Raw genomic sequence first — 21603 nt, 5'->3', positions numbered from 1 at the left:
GAGGGCAGAAGAGGCTCTTGCCCACTTAAATAGCTTCCCTTCGCCTAACTGGGGGTATTCAGTGGCCCTTAACTGGATATTTAAGACAGGAGGGACAGGGAAGATATGATACAGACATTTAAATACTTGAAAGTGATGAATATGAGTTGAGGTTGTGGGGTAGTAGACTTAGGAGTAATGTCAGAAAATTACTTTTCACGAGAGGGTGGTGGATGATGGGAATGATCTCCCGAGGGAGGTGGTGGGAAAAAAAACTGTGGCTGAATTCAAAATGCTTTAGGATGAACACAGAGGATCTCCAATTAGAAAATGAATGACATGAAAAATAAAACTTAAAGGGTTGCTTATGTGTTTGCATGCCAAGTGGTGCTTAGATGGCGACTCCGGTGCTGGGCTGGCTGGTATGATCTTAAGTCCCGCATATGGCAGTGGCATAGCCACAGGTGGGCCTGGATGGGCCAGGGCCCACCCAATTAGGGCTCAGACCCACCCAACAGTTGCACACATTTAGTGGTAGCTGGTGGGGATCCCAAGCTCCACCAGCTGAAGACCGCCCCCTGATGGTGCTGAAAACATTGCTCTCCACTTCAGCCGTCTAAGCTTCCTAAGCTGCTGATACTGGCCTCTGCATTGGGGGGTGGGGGTGGGGGGGGGGGAGAACACGTGGTGCCCACCCACTTCTTGACTAGGCCCACCCAAAATCTGCTGTGTGGCTACGCCCCTCAGACTAAGAAGCGTTTTCCTGCTGGCTGAGATAGAATGATTTTATTTTGGTGGTGGTTGCGAGAGAGAGAGAGAGAGAGAGTGTGTACACTTGCCTACGCTCACCCAAAATCTGTTTTCTGGCTACGCCCCTATGCTGATCCAGTTTAGGGGAAAGCTGTGCCCACTCTTTCTCAGATCACAAAAAGTCCTCCGCACTTCCTTCCTACACCCTAAAATGCACGTGCTACCCGCAAGAAAAGTGCACTTTTCCACTGCCGTACTTCGTCTCTCTTCTGCTTCCCCGACGGCCAGACAGTGACACTTGTCACTCCTCACCCGCAATCCCGCATATTGCTCTTTGTGCGAGGATAACGCGAAGCTCCCCGCCTTACGTACTTTGAACCTCGTCGGCCATCGTCCCATCCTTCTGTCCCTCCTCCCCCCCCATCAGCCGGCGTGGTTGCTAGGAGATGGAGAGAACGCTTCTATACACAGCCGCGGCTGTTCTGCACCTTGCTGTCAGTGGAGGAGAGAGAGAGCTGGGCAGGGGCGCTCAGCTAGACACGCACGCGCTGCCCAGGGGTGCGGGGAGAGATCATTCCCCACATTCTCTCTTGAAGTTTCCTATCTCCGCCCGCAGTTGCCAAAATGACCGAGGTACTCCACCCCCCCCACACCCTTACCCCTACACACTTTGGCTAATCCAGTGGCATGGATTTCCACCTGAGAGTGGGGTATCCTGATGTTCACCACCTTCGCTGTCCCTTAACAAGCAGCTTAAACTGTAAGCTCTTCTGGGCAGGGGGGAGCATCCGAGCCAAGTCCATTATCTGTGCAGGCTGGTGGCGCTAAATTATTAAAATGACTCTTCAGCAGGCAATTTGCAGTTATTTGCCTAGAGAGAATTCCGAGTAATTGGAATTGCAGGGGTAGTGTTTAGGATTTTAGGCTAATTTGCTTTCGGGTGCTGTATTTTAAGAAATGCATGTATAATCAAGGGGCCTGGATGAATAAATGAATGTTTAATGGGATCGCCCGTGTTTGGTTGAACAGAGCCAGGCTCAGCCAGATATAATTAAACTTGATTCTGATCTTAAATCTGAAAGATAGAGATAAAACGTTGTTTTTATATGGCGTATTATGTTTGACATATAATTTTTAGCAGAGTTGTGCTTTAATAATTGTAATTTATAAAACAGAAACATTTAATTTATTATCATGAATTATGTGTAATTAATCATAGCCAAAATACTATTTGGACTAATTTGTTTTTCAGAGTTTTGTTTAATAATTGCATGCATAACAGAATTTGGAAAGAGTTGAGATTAAAAATGTTGAGGTTTTTAAAGATTTAAAACTAATTATCTTGTGTCTCAGTTGATTTTGTTATTGAATAAGGGAAAGATAATCTTGGCTAGCAGGTGTTTAGACATAGCTGAATGTAGTGGTTATTATCAGTAACAATACAAGGTTTTGGTTATTATCAAAAGGACTGAACCATGCATTGAGGATGGTCCTTTCTTGGTTGGATGGTTGGTTGCCATAAAGAATCTGTATAATATGGGGAAGGAGGGTAATGACCTGCTACTTGACTTCACTGGGTATACAATTATGTTAAAACTATTGCCAACACAGAACGAATAAGAGAGGTAATTATTTAATGTGTTATGGCTATAATGTGTGTTATTTGCCCCCTAATGCACGTTAAAGGGCTATTTAAGGTGCATCATGTTACTATAATGCACATTAATTTAAGTTATCTTGGGAGACATAGTAATGAGGTGCAAAGATGCAAATGCATGTTAAACACCTTATTACTATGTAAGTCAAATAATGTAGCATTTTCCTAGCTGGGAGCATTGGTCTACAAAGTCACGACCCAGTGCCTCTGGGCCACTACTTAAAGGAGCCAGTTTGTGAAAACAAAAGCGGTCCCCTTCACTCAAAGCCTCCCATATTGCATTCCCCGTCACGTTCCCTCCCTTTAGCCAAAATGTTGCCTACCTACCCATATGTCTTCTAGGCTTATCTTGTGAAATTAACTGGGGTCTAATTGGATCAGGGCAAGAGTGATCCCTAATTGCGTCTGGCATTGGGCTTAAAATGGCACCAGTGACCCTAATGGGTGACAAGAAGGTCCCTGCCTTTATTTGACTTGCATGCAGGTATGTTTAGGAGCACAATTTGGGTGGAGTCACCTATGTATGTACTTCCTAAAGAGGTGACATGGTACTTTTTATAGTTTAAACTCTTTCCATTTGATTGATGTGTTGTACTGCTTACTACTACTGCTTATCATTTCTATAGCGATATATAAACTTGCTAAATATAGTTAACCTAATTTGTTCATCAGAATGCAATATTCTCTCTGTCTTGGTCTGCATTGCCTGAAGAAAACTCACCAACAAGGCCACATCAGCAGCAAAATCCAAGTCTGTAACTGCATGATTTCAAGCTGTGTGATTCCTGTATTTTTAATTCCTACGGCATTCTGCATTAACCAGTCCATGTCTAAGCTGAATGACAATGGTGATGATGGAACGCCCCCCAAAATAGCCAGTTTCGGCTTGGGCATTAACTATAGGACTAGGGAGCACGCAATGAAACTACTAAGTAGTAAATTTAAAACAAATAAGAGGAAATATTTCTTCAATTAGTGTGTAGTTAAACTCTGGAATGCATTGCCAGAGAACGTGGTAAAAGCAGTTAGTTTAGTGGGTTTTAAAAAAGGTTTGGATAATTTCCTAAAAGAAAAGTCCATAAACCATCATTAAAATGGACTTGGGGGAAAATCCACTGCTTATTTCTAGAATAAGCAGCATAAAATCTATTTCACTGTTTTGGGATCTTGCCAGGTGCTTGTGACCTGGATTGGCCGCTGTTGGAAACAGGATGCTGGGCTTGATGGACCTTCGGTCTGTCCCAGTATGGCAATTCTTATGTTCTTATTTTCAGCGGCACTATCTGGTTAACTGCCACTGAAAATGCCGTTAGCCTCGGGCAGGCGATTTTAAATGACCAAAAGCCTCTCCTGGTCAATTAATCATTTTGATTATTTGGCCCCACATGTGTAGTTTCCTCCCTCAACATAAGAATATAAACATCACCTTACTGGGACAGATTGAAGGTCCGTCAAGCCCAGTATCCTGTTTCCAACAGTGGCCATTCCAGGTTACAAGTAACATATAGTAACATAGTAGATGACGGCAGAAAAAGACCTGCACGGTCCATCCAGTCTGCCCAAGAAATGTGCCACTTTTTTGTGTATACCTTACCTTGATTTGTACCTTCTTTTTCAGGGCACAGACCGTACAAGTCTGCCCAGCACTATCCCCGCCTCCCACCATCGGCTCTGGCACAGACCGTATAAGTCTGCCCAGTACCTGGCAAGATTCTGCTGCTTATCCTAGAAATAAGCAGTGGATTTCCCCCAAGCCCATCTTAATAATGGCTTATGGACTTTTCTTTTAGGAAATTATCCAAACCTTTTTTAAACCCCGCTAAACTAACTGCTTTAGGAGTAGCCTAGTGGTTAGTGCAGCGGACTTTGATCCTGGGGAACTGAGTTCGATACCCACTGCAGCTCCTTGTGACTCTGGGCAAGTCACTTAACCCTCTGTTGCCCCAGGTACAAAAATAAGTACCTGTATATTATTTATTGCATTTGTATCCCACATTTTCCCACCTATTTGCGGGCTCAATGTGGCTTACAATACATTGTGAATGATGGAAATACAGTTTGTTACAGTGCGATTATGGGTTACATTGTGAAGAGTTATGGTAAGACAAAGTCAAGTCAAAACATCATTAGGGGCATAGAAACTATGGAATGTAACATTGGGGAGATGATAGGGCAATCGAATAATAGCATATATATGTATATATGTATATATATATACAACTATTAATACTTATAAATCTTTATTTCATTATTACACATTTTACATATTCATATTATTGTTCATTATTTATTAAAACCCACAAATAACCATTCATTCTTCATTCATTCATACATAACTTATACATATATCCTCACATTTTTAAACCTATTCAAATACTCTAATACACACATATATTTACAAAAATTTACAAACATTTCCAGGAGATATATGGTTTTGGAGTAATATATTTTAAGGACAATTTTGCCTATTCTCCAAAGACAAGCAGGCTGATATTCTCACAAGTGGGTGACGCCACGTCGGCCCCGGAGGATTTTAAAGCAAAATCTAAAAATCTCTTCTACGGCGTTCCGTCGCGCGAGCGATCGCACTGCGCATGTGCGCACACCTCTTCCCGCTCGCCGTGCAGACACGCCCCCCAGTTTTTCTTTTTCCGCTTCTGAGGAGACACGGAGTTCGTTAGTGCTTCGTGTTTTCTTCAGGTCCTCAGAGTAAAATCTCTTTTTTATTTTACCCTTTTTGGGTGTTCTTTATTTTTTCATTTGATCCTTTCATGGCAGGTTCATTGTGGCTTATATATACAGGTACTTTTTTGTACCTGGGGCAAGGAAAAGTTAAGTAGTTGCCAGAGTCACAAGGGGCTGTGCCTGAAAGGAAAACAAAGCATATAAGCTTCTCTTTTTCTTTTTTCTTTTAAAAGTGCTGGCATATTGTTATCTGTGGGCTCTCTCTCGCCAGCAAACTAAACAAGCCCACATTTTTAGGATCCATTTATTAAAACTTTACAAATGGTTCTCCAGAGCTGTGAGAGCCTGCTCCAGCATACCACTGTCTTTAAGCCCCACAAGTGGTGAAGGTGTATGTCACAGGAAAAACCAGGAACCTAAGCAGGTGCATCCCTGGTCAGCCACTGAATGGGCAACCTGGTGACACAATATCAGTGGTGTAACCTTTGAAGTGAGTCTCCACCCGCCTCGGCGCCTCCTGCTATGCAGGTCATTCGGGCGCATCGGAGGATGTGTCTTGGGCCGGATCATCTCCCTGTGAAGCGCAAGTAGTGTCTCAAAGACGAGACGTATTCTACTCTGCCAGGGATGCCCAAAGGAGATCATTCTGGAGTCTGACAGAGACCGATGCACGCTGGGTATAGTTATGCATCGAATAGGTCTCCACCTGCCTCGGCGCCTCCTGCTTGGCAGGTCATTCGGGCGCATCGGCGGATGTGTCTTGGGCCGGATCATCTCCCTGTGAAGCGCAAGTAGTGTCTCAAAGACGAGACGTATTCTACTCTGCCAGGGATGCCCAAAGGAGATGCCCAGAGCTTTGCTCCCTCGGTTATGGAGGTATCCGGGCTTCAGACATCAGTCGGTGCCGAGAGCGTTGCTCCCTCTGTTATGGAGGTATCCTGGCATTGGACGTCGATGCACCGGTACATCAGTACCAGGTATCATCGGTGCCGTGGATACCATCGGTGCCGGGTGTCATGGGTACCGTCGGTACCGAGGAGTATCGATACCAGGAACATTGGTACCATGGTCGGTGTCATGGGTCCCGTCGGTACCGGGTATCATCGGTACCATGGGTCCCGTCGGCACCGGGTATCATCGGTACCATGGGTGCCGTCGATGCCGAGTGTCATCGGTGCCATGGGTGCTGTCGGTACCGGGTATCATCGGTGCCATGGGTGCCGTCGGTACCGAGTATCATCGGTGCCATGGGTACTGTCGGTACCGAATATCATCGGTGTGTCGGTACCGAGGAGTATCGATACCAGGAACATTGGTACCATGGTCGGTGTCATGGGTCCCGTCGGTACCGGGTATCATCGGTACCATGGGTCCCGTCGGCACCGGGTATCATCGGTACCATGGGTGCCGTCGATGCCGAGTGTCATCGGTGCCATGGGTGCTGTCGGTACCGGGTATCATGGGCACCATCGGCACCAGGTATCATGGGCACCATCGACTATCGGTACCAGGTATCATCGCCCATCGGTACCGAGTATCATGAGTGCCATCGGTACCATAGTATCAGGTATCGTCGGTACCGTGGATACATGGGTATCAGGTATCATGGATGCCGTCGGCACATGAGTACCATCGATACCAGATATCATGACCAGGTACCATCAGTGCCATGGGTGCCATTGGTACCAGGTGTCATGAGCACCGTCGGTGCCATGTGTACCATCGGTACCGTCTGTGCTGTTGGTGCCGGATATCATGGGTACCATCGGTACCACATGTCATGGCTACCATCGGTACCAGGTATCATGGGTACCATCGATACCAGATATCATGACTATCATCGGTACCAAGTACCATGGGTACCATTGGTACCGGGGGCCATCGGTACCATGTGTATCATCGGTACCGTCGGTGCCATGGTCTAGCAGTCTGGTTTCGATTCCCTTGCATTTCCAGACTTTGTCCTTGGCTTCGGGACCATGGGTACCATTGGATGCCATGGGTGCTACCGCCTCCTGTGGCATCTAGCTTTTCACCTGGTCTCCTTCACCGATGCTGCCTCTGGTATGGGTGTTCGCACCCTACTGGGGCAACTTCTCGACCCGTAGTAGCCTCCATATTGGACGCGTTTGGATCTGAGCTGCTCTGTTTGAGTAGTTAGTTCAGTTCAATGATGGTCATCTGACATTACAGTGGAGATTGTGAATCCCAATGCCCAGATGCTAGAGGTCCTGGACTACTATCTTCACCTGAGTCTTCTGCACTCAGAACAGATAGGAGTTCTAAGAACTTACTTCGGCGCCCCCGGGGCCAGAGCATACATCCTTAGCCTCTTTTGGAGAATGGCGTACCAGGCTGGCATGATCGCATCCAAAATCAAGTCTTGTCAGATCTTTACGAGCATTCCCACCGGAGTAGGCTAAACCTTTTCACCAAGTGGTCAGGTAGCACACGGTGTGTCGCAGGTTCCTGTCCAAGGGCATTTTCGACACTTGTAATGTAACACCTAGATTTCTGCTCTAGGTACAGTGATGCGCAGACTCTCGTGACTGTGTGCCTCTCCTGGAGGAGGAGACTCAGCAGAAAACTGTAGATATGCTGTGCATACACTTCCTCATCTTGGAAGTTCTTTAGAGAGAAGAGTAGTTTTCCTTGTGCCTTAAGGGGTCGTACCTATACTCCTACTTCTCGACAGCCGGTTCGGGCTATGCCTCAGCACGCTCGTTCTAGTCAGCGGCGTGCACCTAATCAGGCCCCTGCAGCTATTCCCCAGGAACCAGAGGGGTTTTTGACTGGCTCCAATTCAGTATAGCCACTAAAAAAAAAAAAAAAAAAAAAAATGTCCGTACCGGCCAATCTGCCTGTCGGGGGGGAAGTTTAAATTTTCTCCACCAAAGGTGACTTCTTTTATCCTCCAACCGGTGGGTTTTTTCAACTAGTCCGGTTAGGATACATTCTCAATCTGGAATCAAACCCTCCACATTGTTCATTGGAAGCTTAATCCTTTAGCTTCCATCAAAAGTGAGTACTTGCAGAGGAACTCTCTGCTTTTCTCAGTGCCAATGCAGTCGAGCCCGTTCCACCAGGGCAAGAAGGGTGGAGTTTCTATTCCAGGTCTTTCCTTGTGGGTTGCGACCCATCATAGACATAAGGGGCCTAAACAGATTTGGTTCAGGATGCTTTCCCTGGGCATCCTTCTTCCCATACTTCAGGAAAACGATTGGTTATGCTCTCTGGATTTACAGGATACTTATACTCTCTTTGCATCCAGAGTATGTTTTTTTCCTAGTGCCTGGCTGTTGTTGCAGCGTATCTTCATGGACTGGGAGTGCATGTGTTCCCTTAACACGATGATTGCCCGTCTCAACAGATTACAGCACAGTACATATTGAGACTTCTAGACACATGGCTTCCACAGTTCATGTAACTCCCATGGCACTTTTGCACATGACATCCGCTCAGTGCATCCTAGCTTCCCAGTGGTATCAAGTTTAGGGTATCTAGAGGATGTAACCCAACTGTTCGCCAGTCTTCGGAATTCCCCTCAGAGGTGGTTAATTCTCTCTATTTTGATTCTGAGGCACCTTACTCAGTCAAAAGCTGCTGACGAAGGTTGCATCCCTCCTGGCTATCCAACCACATTATTTCAATTCAACAAACAATCGGGTTGTGATGTACTCGATAACAAAGGAGTACTGGATCTTGCCCTCTGAGTCAGGATGCCATGCAGATGTAGCGGTGGGCCCGCAACGCGGCATGTTTTCTCCAAGCCACTTATCTAATTGGCGTAAACAGCAGTCTGGCCGACAGGCTGAGCAGGATAATGCTACAGTTGAGCATGCCTATAGTTCGAAAGACCCCTCAGTGGATCTTTTTGCTACTTAGTCCAATCGCAAAGTCCCTCAGTTCTGTTCCAGGCTGCAGGTTCACGGCAGGCTACCATCGGATGCCTTTCTCCTTCTTTGGGAGACAGGTTTTCTGTATGCGTATCCTCCCATACATCTGGTGGAAAAGACTTTGCTGTTTCTCAAGCAAGATTGTGGAGCCATGATTCTGATTGCTCTTTTCTAGCTGCATCAGATAGGATTCCCTCTTCTTCTGGAGTTGGAATGTTTTCCAGCTCTCATTACGCAGAACGAGGGGGCACTTCTACATCCCAACCTCCAATCTCTGGCTCACATGGTCTGGATGTTGAGAGTGGGGTTTCGTTGAGTTTTCCAGAGTGTCTCCCGACTCTTGCTTGCTTTCAGAAAAGATTTCACAAAGAGGTGTTATTCTTTTTCATGGAAGAGGTTTGCCGTCTAGTGTGACAGCAAGGCCCTAGATCCTGCATCTTGTCTTATACAGACCTTGCTTGAGTTCTTTCTACACCTGTCCGAGTCTGGTCTCAAGACCAACTCTGTCAGTATTCATCTTCGTGCAATAGAGCTTATCATCAACGTGTGAAAGGTCAGCCTTTAGCTGTCCACTTCACGAGAGGTTTATTTCTCCCCCAATATTGAGAGAATTCCTTGTATGGGTCTAGGGGAGATTATTTCTGTTGGGCTTAGCACCCACAATAATTTTGACAGTTGGCTCTTATGCTTCGGTCAGAGTTCCTATCACTCCTTATCCAGTATCTTGGGGTCCCAATGTCGTTTTCATCCAGCTGCTGCAAGCTCAATTCGGGCCACTGGATTCCTGCCATCTGAAGTATTGGACCTGGAAGGTCCTTTTCCTTAGTGGCTGTTCCTTCAACTCGTAAGGTCGGTGAGCTTCGGTCTCTAGTAGCACAAGCGCCTTACCTTACTTCTCATCTTAATAGAGTAGTTCTCTGCATGCAGACAAAGTTCTTACTGGCGCTGGTATCAGAGTACCAGCTGATCCAGTCAGTTGTTTTGCCAACATTCTTTCTCCCTCATCTTACAAGCCCTGGCGAAAGCAAGCTCCGCACTTTTTGCGTGGAGCAGACGAGCTCCCTCGGACGGTCCGCCCAGGTGTTTATTTCTTTTAATGCCAGTTGCTGTCGGAAACCGCATAGTTTCTTCTTGGCTAGCAGATTGCATCTCCTTCATTTTTGTCCAAGCTGGACTAACTCTAGAGGGCCATGTCACGGCTCACAAAATTAGAGCCATGGCTGAGTCGGTGGCTCATCTAAGATCAGTCACTGTTGAAGAGATCTGCAAAGCTGCGGCGTGGTCATCAGTCCACACATTCACATCTTACTACTGCCTTCAGCAATAGCCGACTCGTCAGTCGGTTTGGGCAGTCGGGGCTGCAGAACTTCTTTGGGGTTTAGAATCCAACTCCAACCCTCCTAAGCCCATTTTTGTTCTGTTCCAGGCTACACTCATTTAGATGTTTCTTCTTTTCAGGTCAATTTTATTCTGGCCTCGCCGTTGCGAGACTCAATTGACCACTGTTTGTTGTGTTGTGTAAGCCTGGAAGCTAGGGATACCCCACTTGTGAGAATATCAGCCTGCTTGTCTTTGGAGAAAGAGTAGTTACTTACCTGTAACAGGTGTTCTCCGAAGACAGCAGGCTGCATATTCTCACAAACCCTCCCACCTTCCCCTTTTGGAGTTGTCTCCTCCATCTTTTGGATTTAACTGAGGGGCGTGTCCGCACGGCGAGCGGGAAGAGGTGTGCGCACATGCGCAGTGCGATCGCTCGCGCGACGGAACGCCGTAGAAGAGATTTTTAGATTTTGCTTTAAAATCCTCCGGGGCCGACGTGGCGTCACCCACTTGTGAGAATATGCAGCCTGCTGTCTTCGGAGAACACCTGTTACAGGTAAGTAACTACTCTTTAAGTGAAGTAACAGTGGACTTTTTTTGCACAATGAAAAGTTGTCTACATCGGAATGTTACTAGTTTTTGGATAACTTCAAAGTGGTTGGGTCCTTGGAAGAACCAGGAAGAACTTTTGAGCACTAGATTTGTGTATCATCGCATTGAGTGCACTGTTAGCTGGTTAGGTTTACCACTGTCGGACTTAATTGGCAAGTTTGAGAAAATATATTTGTGTATTAGAGTATTTGAATAGGTTTAAAAATGTGAGGATCTATGTATAAGTTATGTATGAATGAATGAAGAATGAATGGTTATTTGTGGGTTTTAATAAATAATGAACAATAATATGAATATGTAAAATGTGTAATAATGAAATAAAGATTTATAAGTATTAATAGTTGTATTAGAATTTGCTTGTATGCTTTGCAACAACTATTTTAAGAAATTATACCTTAAATAGGTTTTTGTTTATATATATATATACATGTATATATGTAAACCGCTTTGAATGTAGTTGCAAAATAGCACAGAAAGGCGGTATATCAAGTCCCATTTCCCTTTCTCTTCTCTGGCAATGAATTCCAGAGTTTAATTACACACTAATTGAAGAAATATTTCCTCTTATTTGTTTTACATTTACTACTTAGTAACTTCATTGCGTGCCACCTAGTCCTTTTATTTTTGGAAAGGGAAAACAAGAGAGCCACATCTATCCATTGCACTTCACTCAGAGCCTTGTTTACTAAGGCGCGCTAGCATTTTTAGCATGCGCTATATGCTAGAGATACCCATATATTGCTATGGGTGTTTCTAGCATTTAGCGCATGCTGATTTTTAACATGCACTAAATATTCTAGTGCACCTCTAGCGTGGCTTAGTAAACAAGGCCCTCAGTATTTTATAACCCTCTATCGTATAACCATTGTCCTGCAAACATCTCCTGAAATATCCAGATTAAGGTACACATGATCATGACATGGTTGCAAACTTTATCTGTGTATATTCTGAGAAATATTTGTCTGTATTGGGTAAATACAGATGAGATATAGTGGATATCCTGAATGCAGATACATCTCATCCATATTGATGGTAATTTATCCTGAAAAGCAGACTTGCAGAGCAGTTCTCAAAGACCCTCTTGAGAACTATTGGATTAGGGAGTCTCCCCTTTTGTATAAGAGATTTGATGTGTATATGAAGAGATGATCACTGAAATTAACAGAAGAATGTCAATGAAAGATAACTTGCCAAAACTCTATGCCAATATATGTACATTTTTCTATGATTTTTATTTAGTAAAAGTAGTAAAAAAATCAATATTTTAGATGTTTCCTGCTAAATGCTATTTTTTGTTTTCTGTAGGAAAATGCCTTCGAGGCACTGGAAAAGGACTTCCAGGAAGTTCTCTCAGAACTTATGGGAGACAAAAGCTTGGAGAAATTCAGGATAGAATACGAGAAACTTCATAGAGTCCTTAAGAAGTCCTATGAAAATGAAAAGCGGCTCATGGCAAAATGCAGGGAACTGAATGCAGAGATTGTGGCTAATTCTTCCAAAGTATCCTCTGCCCTGAAACTTTCCCAGGAAGACCAGTCCACCATTGCGTCACTGAAAAAGGTAAAGACTGAAACACCTGTTAAATACAGTTCTCTAATTATCAGATAAAGAACTCTTTGTGAAGGTGTTTTATTAAAGTTCACTTTTATACTATGAGCCTTACTCCAGTTTTGGACATCTGAAAACTGGTGTTTACATGTTCATATTGCAGTAGGTTCATATGGCAAGGGTGTGTGGTCTGGGCATGTTTAGGGTGGGATTTGGGAGGGGCCAAAATATCGAAGTTCCACTCCCATTGCAGAAGGGGAAGGGACACTCGTCTCCAAAAAGATGGCCGTTGTTATTTAGACATGGTATCTGGCACATCCAGGTTACAGAAAGGTGCTCTGGTAAGGAAAGTCACAGTAGGTACTTTTTGTGTCCCTGTAGAGCTCATGATTTAAAAAAAAAAAAAAAAAAAAAGGGGGAAATTTACAAAGAGCTGCAGTGGAATTCTGGTTCTCAACCACAGGGTCGCCGAGCTGGGCCCAGGGCAGGGCTGCCGCTGCCCCCTTACCTTCCTGTGACTTCTCCTCCCTCGGTCTGTCACTCTCCTCCTGTGTGCTGGGACCCGCGCTATCATGTTAACACAATCATCCGGGCCCCTAGGCACAGGAGCAGGAGAGAGACAGACCCAGGCTCCGGGCCCCCCCTCGGAGGCCAGGTCCAAGGAGTTTTGCCCCCCCCCCCGTCCCTCCTCTCGGCGGCCTTGCTCAACCAGCTGCTCTAACCATTAGGCTGCTCCTCTACATGGACATCTATGTGGCCATTTTATAATATGTGCAAGCTAATCATATACTGGAATCCTTTCTTCTATAAACAGTGTGTAGTAATCTTTTTTAGATCTGGAGGAAAAGCCTCACATATCGTGAAGTAACTCCGAACTTTGCAGTTACACTGTCGTACACTTTATGGAGTACTCACTAGCATCATTGGCATAAAAATCTAGTATTTCATAATTTATTCACTCTATGCTGAATCTTAATCACTCTTAAATCAAAGTTATGTGAAATGTTCAGACTCTTCAAACTTATCTTTGCCATGGATAGCAACTTGACTGTATGACTGCAAAGAGAAGTTTGAAGAATCTGAACATTTTACATAACTTTGATTTAAGAGTGATTAAGATTCAGCATAGAGTGATTAAATTATGAAATACTAGATTTTTATGCCAATGATGCTAGTGAGTACTCCGTAAAGTGTACGACAGTAGTGGCTCCCTCCTAGGCCTACCTCATCATTGGTGGATAACGGGTGCAGGAGTGTCCCCACTCACTCCTACGCATGGCCAATTCCAGTAGAAATGGCTGCAGAGAGTCCCTACAGCAGTCCATGGGAGGTCCCGGCAGCCACTTTGAGACTGGAACCAGCCCGCTTCTGCCTGTATTGGTTCCAGTCTCAAAATGATTGCTAGGACCTCCCATGGTAGTCTCGATAGCCATTTGTACTGAGCTATGGCACTGGGCAGCTATTACAATTGGTGGATCTCTCTCAATATGCAGATTTGCTAAATATGTAATCAAGAAATGTGCTCCTGTTCCTTAGGAGTGCTTCTCAACTCAGTCCTTGGGACACAGCCAGCCAGTCAGGTTTTCAGGATATGCATGAGAGAGATTTGCATGTACTGCTTCCTCAGTATGCAGATTTCTCTTGTGCATATTCTTTGTGGATATCCTGAAAATTCGACTGGCTGGATGTGCCCTGAGGACTGGGTTGAGAAGTATTGCCTTAGGGATTCCAGCTTAGATGAATCTGGCCTCTACGGGTGCTATGGAGCCATGACCCTTCATTTACAGCCCTCTGAATGTTTTGTCACATTTTTGACTCTTTCTGTCTCACCCTGATATTGCAGTGAGGGCCCGATACACAAAACTCCGTTTTTGTAGGGAACAGTGCCAGAAAAACACTGACTCAACAGCGAGTCAGAATTACCGACCGATGCTCAACATTAACAGCATATAAGGTATGATGTGATACCACATATGTACACATTTGTACCCCACGCTTTCCCACTCATGGCAGGCTCAATGTGGCTTACATGGGGCAATGGAGGGTTAAGTGACTTGCCCAGAGTCACAAGGAGCTGCCTGTGCCTGAAGTGGGAATCGAACTCAGTTCCTCAGTTCCCCAGGACTAAAGTCCACCACCCTAACCACTAGGCCACTCCTCCACTGTTGCTACTATTTGAGATTCTACATGGAATGTTGCTATTCCATTAGCAACATTCCATGTAGAAGTCGGCCCTTGCAGATCACCAATGTGGCCGCGCAGGCTTCTGCTTCTGTGAGTCTGACATCCTGCCAATTTAATTACCTCACTAGTTACTCCCCATCTCTATATCATTTATCAATATGTTAAAAAGCAGCAGTCCCAGCACAGACCCCTGGGGAACCCCACTGTCTACTCTTCTCCATTGAGATAACTGACCCCTACTCTCTCTGTTTTCTATCTTTTAACCAGTTTTTAATCCACAATAGGACACACTACCTCATATCCCATGACTCTCTAATTTCCTCTGGAGTCTTTCATGAGGTACTTTGTCAAATGCCTTTTGAAAATCCAGATACACAGTATCGACTGGCTCACCTTTATCCACATGTTTGTTCACCCCTTCAAAGAAATGTAATAGATTGGTGAGGCAAGATTTCCATTCACTAAATCCATGTTGGCTTTGTCTCAATCCATGCTTTTGAATATGCTGTGTAATTTTGTTCTTTATAATAGTTTCTACCATTTTGCCCGACACTGATGTCAGGCTCACCGGTCTATAATTTCCCGGCTCTTGCCTGGAACCTTTTTTAAAAATCGGCATTACATTGGCTACCCTTCAATCTTCCAGTACCATGCTTGATTTTAAAGATAAATTACATATTACTAACAATAGTTCTGCAAGGTCATTTTTCAATTCTATCAGTACTCTGGGATGAATACCATCCGGTCCAGGAGATTTGCTACTCTTCAATTTGTCAAATTGAGCCATTATATCCTCCAGGTTTATAGAGGTTTCATTCAGTTTCTCCGACTCGTCAGCTTTGAATACCATTTCTGGCATGGGTTTCTCTCCCAAATCTTCCTTGAATAAGACCAAAGCAAAGAATTTAAATTTAATCGCTTCGCAATGGCTTTGTGTTCCCTGATTGTCCTTTTTACCCCTTGGTCATCTAGCGGTCCAACCAATTTTTTTTGCTGGCTTCTTGCTTTTAATATACCTAAAAAAATTTTTTTACCATTTGTTTTTCCCTCCAACGCAATCTTTTATTTCAAAGTCCCTCTTTGCCTTCCTTATCAGCGCATTGCATTTGACTTGACATTCCTTATGCTGTTTCTTATTATTTTCAGTCAGTTCTTGCTTCCATTTTCTGAAGGATTTTCTTTTAGCTCTAATAGCTTCCTTCACCTCACTTTTTAATCATGCTGGCTGTCGTTTGGTCTTCCTTCCTTCTTTTTTAATACACGGAGTATATTTGGCCTGGGCTTCCAGGATGGTATTTTTTAGCAGCATCCACGCCTGATGTAAATTTTTGACCTTTGCAGCTGCTCCTTTTTTTTCCTACCATTTTTCTCATTTTATGATAACCATTTTTAATTCTGCCTGTGCTTTCGCTAGTCATATTTCTCTCTTTGTTTCTTTGAGTTTAATCTGATAATGTTTTCTGTGATGCTCTTGTTGCCTTCTTCTGTATTTACTACTACTACTTAACATTTCTAGAGCGCTACTAGGGTTACGCAGCGCTGTACAAATTAACAAAGAAGGTCGGTCCCTGCTCAAAGGAGCTTACAATCTAAAGGATGAAATGTCAAGTTGGGGTAGTCTAAATTTCCTGAGTAGAGGTGAAGTGGTTAGGTGCTGAAAGCGACATTGAAGAGGTGGGCTTTGAGCAAGGATTTGAAGATGGGCAGGGAGGGGGGCTGGTGTATGGGCTCAGGGAGTTTGTTCCAAGCATGCGGTGAGGCGAGGCAGAAAGGGCGGAGCCTGGAGTTGGCAGTGGTGGAGAAGGGTACTGAAAGGAGGGATTTGTCTTTTTAGCGGAGGTTACGGGTAGGAACGTAAGGGGAGATGAGGGTAGAGGTAAGGAGGGGCTGCAGATCGAGTGCATTTGTAGGTTAGTAGGAGAAGCTTGAACTGTATGCGGTACCTGATCGGAAGCCAGTGAAGTGACATGAGGAGAGGGGTGATATGAGTATATCGGTCGAGGCGGAAGATAAGACGTGCAGCAGAGTTCTTGAAAGTAGCATCTTTTGCCCTTATTTTTTTTGGTCACTTGTTTGGTGAACCATGTAGGCTTCCTGTTTCTCTTGCTTTTGTTTACTTTCCTTGTAGAAAGATCTGTTGCCATACTTATAGCAGCTTTCATCTTGGACTATTGCACTTCCACTTCTCCTATACCTACCCATACCGTCAGCTTCTTCTTCAGGTGTTCTCCCATTTTACCAACACCAGTACATCTGAAATCCAATACTTTGAGTTTTGTGCATCTGCACTCCGCTTTTGCTCTTATATCAAACCATATCATTTAAGGATCAATATTGCCTAGGTGGGCATCCACTAGGATGTTGAAAACACCTCCTTCATTTATGAGCATTAGATTTAGCTTCGATCTTTCCTTCATGAGTTCTGTCACCATTTATCTGAGCAAAGCGCTTTGAGAGGCATCCATGATCTCGCTGCTTCTTTCCGATTCTGCCAATGGGACGTTCCAATCCACATCAGGCAAATTTAAAATCTCCCCTTTCATTCCAAGCTGATGGATATCTTCTATCAGATCCTTGTCCAGCTTCTCCATTTGTGCCTGAGGTCTAGAGATAACACACCTATGTGGATACAGTTTCCATCTTGTCTTTCCAGGATGATCCATATAGCGTCTTCCTTTCCACAGGTTCCCTGCATTTCACCCACTCTGATATTATTTTTAACATAGAGTGACACTCCTCCACATCTTCTTCGGCCCTCCCTATCCTTCCTAAAAACATTATAGCCCGGTATGGTCGCATCCCATTCATGGGAATCATTGAACCATGTCTCTGTAATAGCAACAATAACCAAGTCTTCCTCAAACATCAGGGCTTGCAAATCTTGAACCTTTTTACATCGACTATGAGCATTTGTGTTCTTTGCTTTCCATGTGTTATTGAGTTTAGATGGTTTTCTATATTAACATTACCTTCCCCAGTGCTGTCAATGTTTTTCCTGGGGGTGACTTTCTGAATTTCCTTGCTTCCTTTTGTCACCCCCACCCTCTAGTTTAAATGTCTAGAAACATACTTTCTGAATTTCTCCCCAAGGATCCTTTTTCCTGTCACAGAAAGCTGTAGCCCATCGTTACAATACAGCCTGCTATTTTTCCACATACTGCCCATTCCTCCCATTTATCTAAAATCTTCTTCTTTACACCAGGCTTCAAGCCGCTTATTGAATTCCTCTGTTTTACATGGTCTTTCCTCTACTTTCCCATATGTAGGGATAACTTCAGAAAAAGCTGCAGTCTGAACCAAAGACTTGAGTCCCTTCCCAAGCTTCTGGAACCTCTCTGTGCTCCAAACTTGCTGTTGTTGGCCATGTTGTTTGTCCCCAGGTGGATTACAATGTCACTATTAGAATCTTTACTCTCTTCTCAGATCACATTTAGTGGAGTGGAGGAGTGGCCTAGTGGTTAGGGTGGTGGATTTTGGTCCTGGGGAACCGAGGAACTGAGTTCGATTCCCACTTCAGGCACAGGTAGCTCCTTGTGACTCTGGGCAAGTCACTTAACCCTCCATTGCCCCATGTAAGCCGCATTGAGCCTGCCATGAGTGGGAAAGCGCGGGGTACAAATGTAACAAAAATAAAATAGATACTGTTGGAGATTCTACATGGAATGCTATTCCACTAGCAACATTCCATGTAGAAGGCTGCGCGGCCACATTGGTGATCTGCAAGGGCCGACTTCTACATGGAATGTTGCTAGTGGAATAGCAACATTCCATGTAGAATCTCAAATAGTAGCAACAGTGGAGGAGTGGCTTAGTGGTTAGGGTGGTGGACTTTGGTCCTAGGGAACTGAGGAACTGAGTTTGATTCCCACTTCAGGCACAGGCAGCTCCTTGTGACTCTGGGCAAGTCACTTAACCCTCCATTGCCCCATGTAAGCCGCATTGAGCCTGCCATGAGTGGGAAAGCGCGGGGTACAAATATAACAAAAATAAATTTGGTTGGTACTTCTGGTAGCAGAGGATCCTGGAAGGCATTTCTCTAGGTGGAGACCCTTGCACTCTGTTCCTAAGTTACTGCCTCTTATAATGGAATCTCCTAGCTGTAAAAACTTTCTGCTTTGAGCCAATCTGTCATTGTTTTAGGGATGTCCTTTGGATTGAGTTACATTCCTTGCCTCTGGCTTCACCTCAGTACTTCTTTTCTGAGCATCACAATGCTCCAATGCAGCAAAGGAATTATATAAGGGCAAAGGTTGGGAGGGTGAATGCCTCTGTGACACAGGTTATAACCTACCTGAGCGTACTGTGACCCCCATCTGTTCCTCTGTTGCTTTATTCTCTGTGGCAGTGCTGGAGGTGAATTGGGTAGCCCTGGAAGCTTCCTTAATTGCTGCTAGTTCCTTTTTGTGTTTGTTGATTTAATCTTTCATAGCTGATATATAGAGACAGATGGGGCAAGCTCTAAGGTTCCAGATGGTTTGTTTTTAGGACCAAGGCACAGCATATATTGCATTGAATAAAAGTCATGTTGATATGATTAGCAAGTGTGAGAATATGTACAGTGTTAAGGGATGTCATTGAGCAGGATTATCCAATATAGGATTTATTGAAGACTAGTAAAAGAGGCCCGTTTCAGAGCAAATGAAACGGGCGCTAGCAAGGTTTTTGTTGCCAACACCCCCCCTCCCTGGCCAACCCCTTCGTTGTTCTGCCATTGCTCCGCCCCCAACGTCATGACGTTTGACACGAGGGCGGGGCCTGGAGCGATTTCCCACCCCCCTGCCTCCCTGCCAACCCCTTCGTTGTTCTGCCATAGCTCCGCCCTCGAGGGCGGGGCCCGGAGCGATTTTGGTGGCTTCACCACCACGAACCTTCGAACCTTTTTGAAGGAAGTCAGGGCTTGGCTTCACTGACGTCAGTGTCCTCAGAACGTTGAGGGTAGGTTTTATTATAGTAGATAATTGTCTCTTGGTTTTTCTATATAGAAAGAGCTAGCTTAGGGGTTGGTGGGAGAGGGATGGGCAGGGAGAGACTATAAAGCCAGGAGGAAGACAAAAATATAGCAACTTATAGGAGCCAGCAGCCCTGCAAGTGAGAAGAAAGGAAGTCTTTTTTTTTCATTCCTGTATAGGATAGATGGAAGTAAAATTAGCAGTTTATCAAGGAAGCTTTAAGAGAGAGGGACATATGGATAAGAGAGCAGTTTAGAATCGATGAATCAATCCAAACACAAATACCTTAAAATATATAAATTCAGAATATAGGTTATATAAAAAAAATAGAAAATATAAATATAGAATATATAAAATCAATAAGGGAGGGAGGGTGTCTCCTTTTAGATGCCCTGATGACACACAGTGAGAGCCTATTCTAGAAAAGCAGCTGGGGGCTTGATTCTGTTATAGGATAGTAGTATAACCCAGCATCAGCGCTCCTAACATTTAGGGACCTGTAGAACTGCGTAACAGTGGGTGACCAAATGCGGCAAGGGCAAGTTGTGTGTGGATGTGCCAGCTTGCCCATGCCCATCCCATTGCCCACCTCTATAAATGTCCCCTTGTATTATCCACTGTGCGACTTTTGCACACCCTCATAGAATAGCTTGTAGTCGGTATAACAAATTGAGATATGTGTGTGAAATGGAGAGGCTGGTAGCAGAGCGAAAACATCAAACGAGTAAATGGCATTTGACCTGGAAACTCTTCCTTAATGATGTACCCACAAATTAGAATTGTGTTTGAGCAAATGTACAAATGAATGTGTATAAACCATCACCCTATAAGGTGGCAAGGGGGGGGAGGGTAAGGATAGGGGGGGGAACGGGTATTGTTGGGTCTTGTAGAAAAAAACTTAAAATTGTTGAAGTCAATTGAGGATCACCAACGCTAGATATAGTATAGATAACATTTTGTTACATTTCTTGTTGCCTGGCTATACATGTATCAGTGCATTGACGTTATGTATTTTGGACAGCATGTATTGCGCAATTGTTCAAAAAAGACTTCATATAAATGAAAAAAACGAATAGCTTGTAGTCGCTTTGCACAGAGTATACACTTACTGGTTGGTATTCAAAATGATTCAACCAGCCAGAAATGGCCGCTGACCATTAAATCACTGATTCGGGGCTATCTGCTAATTGTGAGCGGACTCTAAATGGCTGTTTCCGCTGAAAGTTAATGGTTAGCGTCTAAGTGAAAGCCGGCTATTTTGATGGCATTCTGGGGAGGAGTGAGCACTTGTCCGCTGAAGTGCCAAAACTCAGGGCAACCGCATATATTGGACCGCATAAAATCCAGGCCTTTTATGCGGCAACCCATGGCCGGTTAAGCTCTGAATATCGACTTAACCAGCCGTGTGTTAGCTGGTGCCACATAAACCGGATATTCAGTATTGAAGCCTAGACATGGCCCTATTGAATATCGGGTAATAATGCCGGTGGCAGTCAGCAAAATGTTCACTGCCGCTGGCTGAATATTGACTCCTTTTTTGCTAAAGCAAATTTGGTATTTTGTACATTTAAGTGCACAAGTAGCACGTAGATGGGAGCGCCCAGCTATAGAATTGCCCTTTACATGCATAAAAGTTAACTCATTTTTGAATTTGAGTAAAACTCCTGGTAAAACAATAAATCACACCGCATCAGCCTATGTATAAATTGATTTAAAGAGCCTGTGAGACAAATGGTTAGCCTGTTAGTTTTACTATCTTGAATTATGTGTTTCTGTATTTCACTGCTTTGACATAATTTGTCACTAGGAAATTGAAAAGGCCTGGAAATTGGTGGATGGAGCATATGAAAAGGAGCAGAAGGCAAAGGAAACCATACAGTCGCTGAAAGAAGAAATACATAACCTGACCAGACTAGTAGAACAAGGGTCTGGGTTGTCAATGGATCAAGAGCTGAGGTAGGTTATTGTTGTTTCCAAAATCCAATCTGTTCGGCTGATTGTCAAATGCGATTCCTTCCAAAAC

At 44.3% G+C, this 21603-nt stretch overlaps 1 protein-coding gene across 1 annotated transcript in view; it reads left to right on the top strand.

Moving 5' to 3' along the window:
- Nucleotides 1-1281: 1281 nt before the first annotated feature.
- Nucleotides 1282-21603, top strand: part of CFAP58 (cilia and flagella associated protein 58) — a 462734-nt gene continuing 442412 nt past the window's right edge. Inside the window, exons 1-3 of the mRNA XM_030202779.1 lie at nt 1282-1362; nt 12205-12459; nt 21388-21536. Coding sequence (XP_030058639.1) covers nt 1354-1362; nt 12205-12459; nt 21388-21536 — 413 coding nt within the window. The 5' untranslated portion in view covers nt 1282-1353. The remainder of the gene's footprint in view (nt 1363-12204; nt 12460-21387; nt 21537-21603) is intronic.

The sequence above is a fragment of the Microcaecilia unicolor genome, chromosome 5, assembly GCF_901765095.1.
Source record: "Microcaecilia unicolor chromosome 5, aMicUni1.1, whole genome shotgun sequence".
NCBI classification, from domain to species: Eukaryota; Metazoa; Chordata; class Amphibia; order Gymnophiona; family Siphonopidae; genus Microcaecilia; species Microcaecilia unicolor.
The sequence above is the reverse complement of the archived record's forward strand: the minus strand, read 5'-3'. Positions and strand labels throughout refer to the sequence as shown.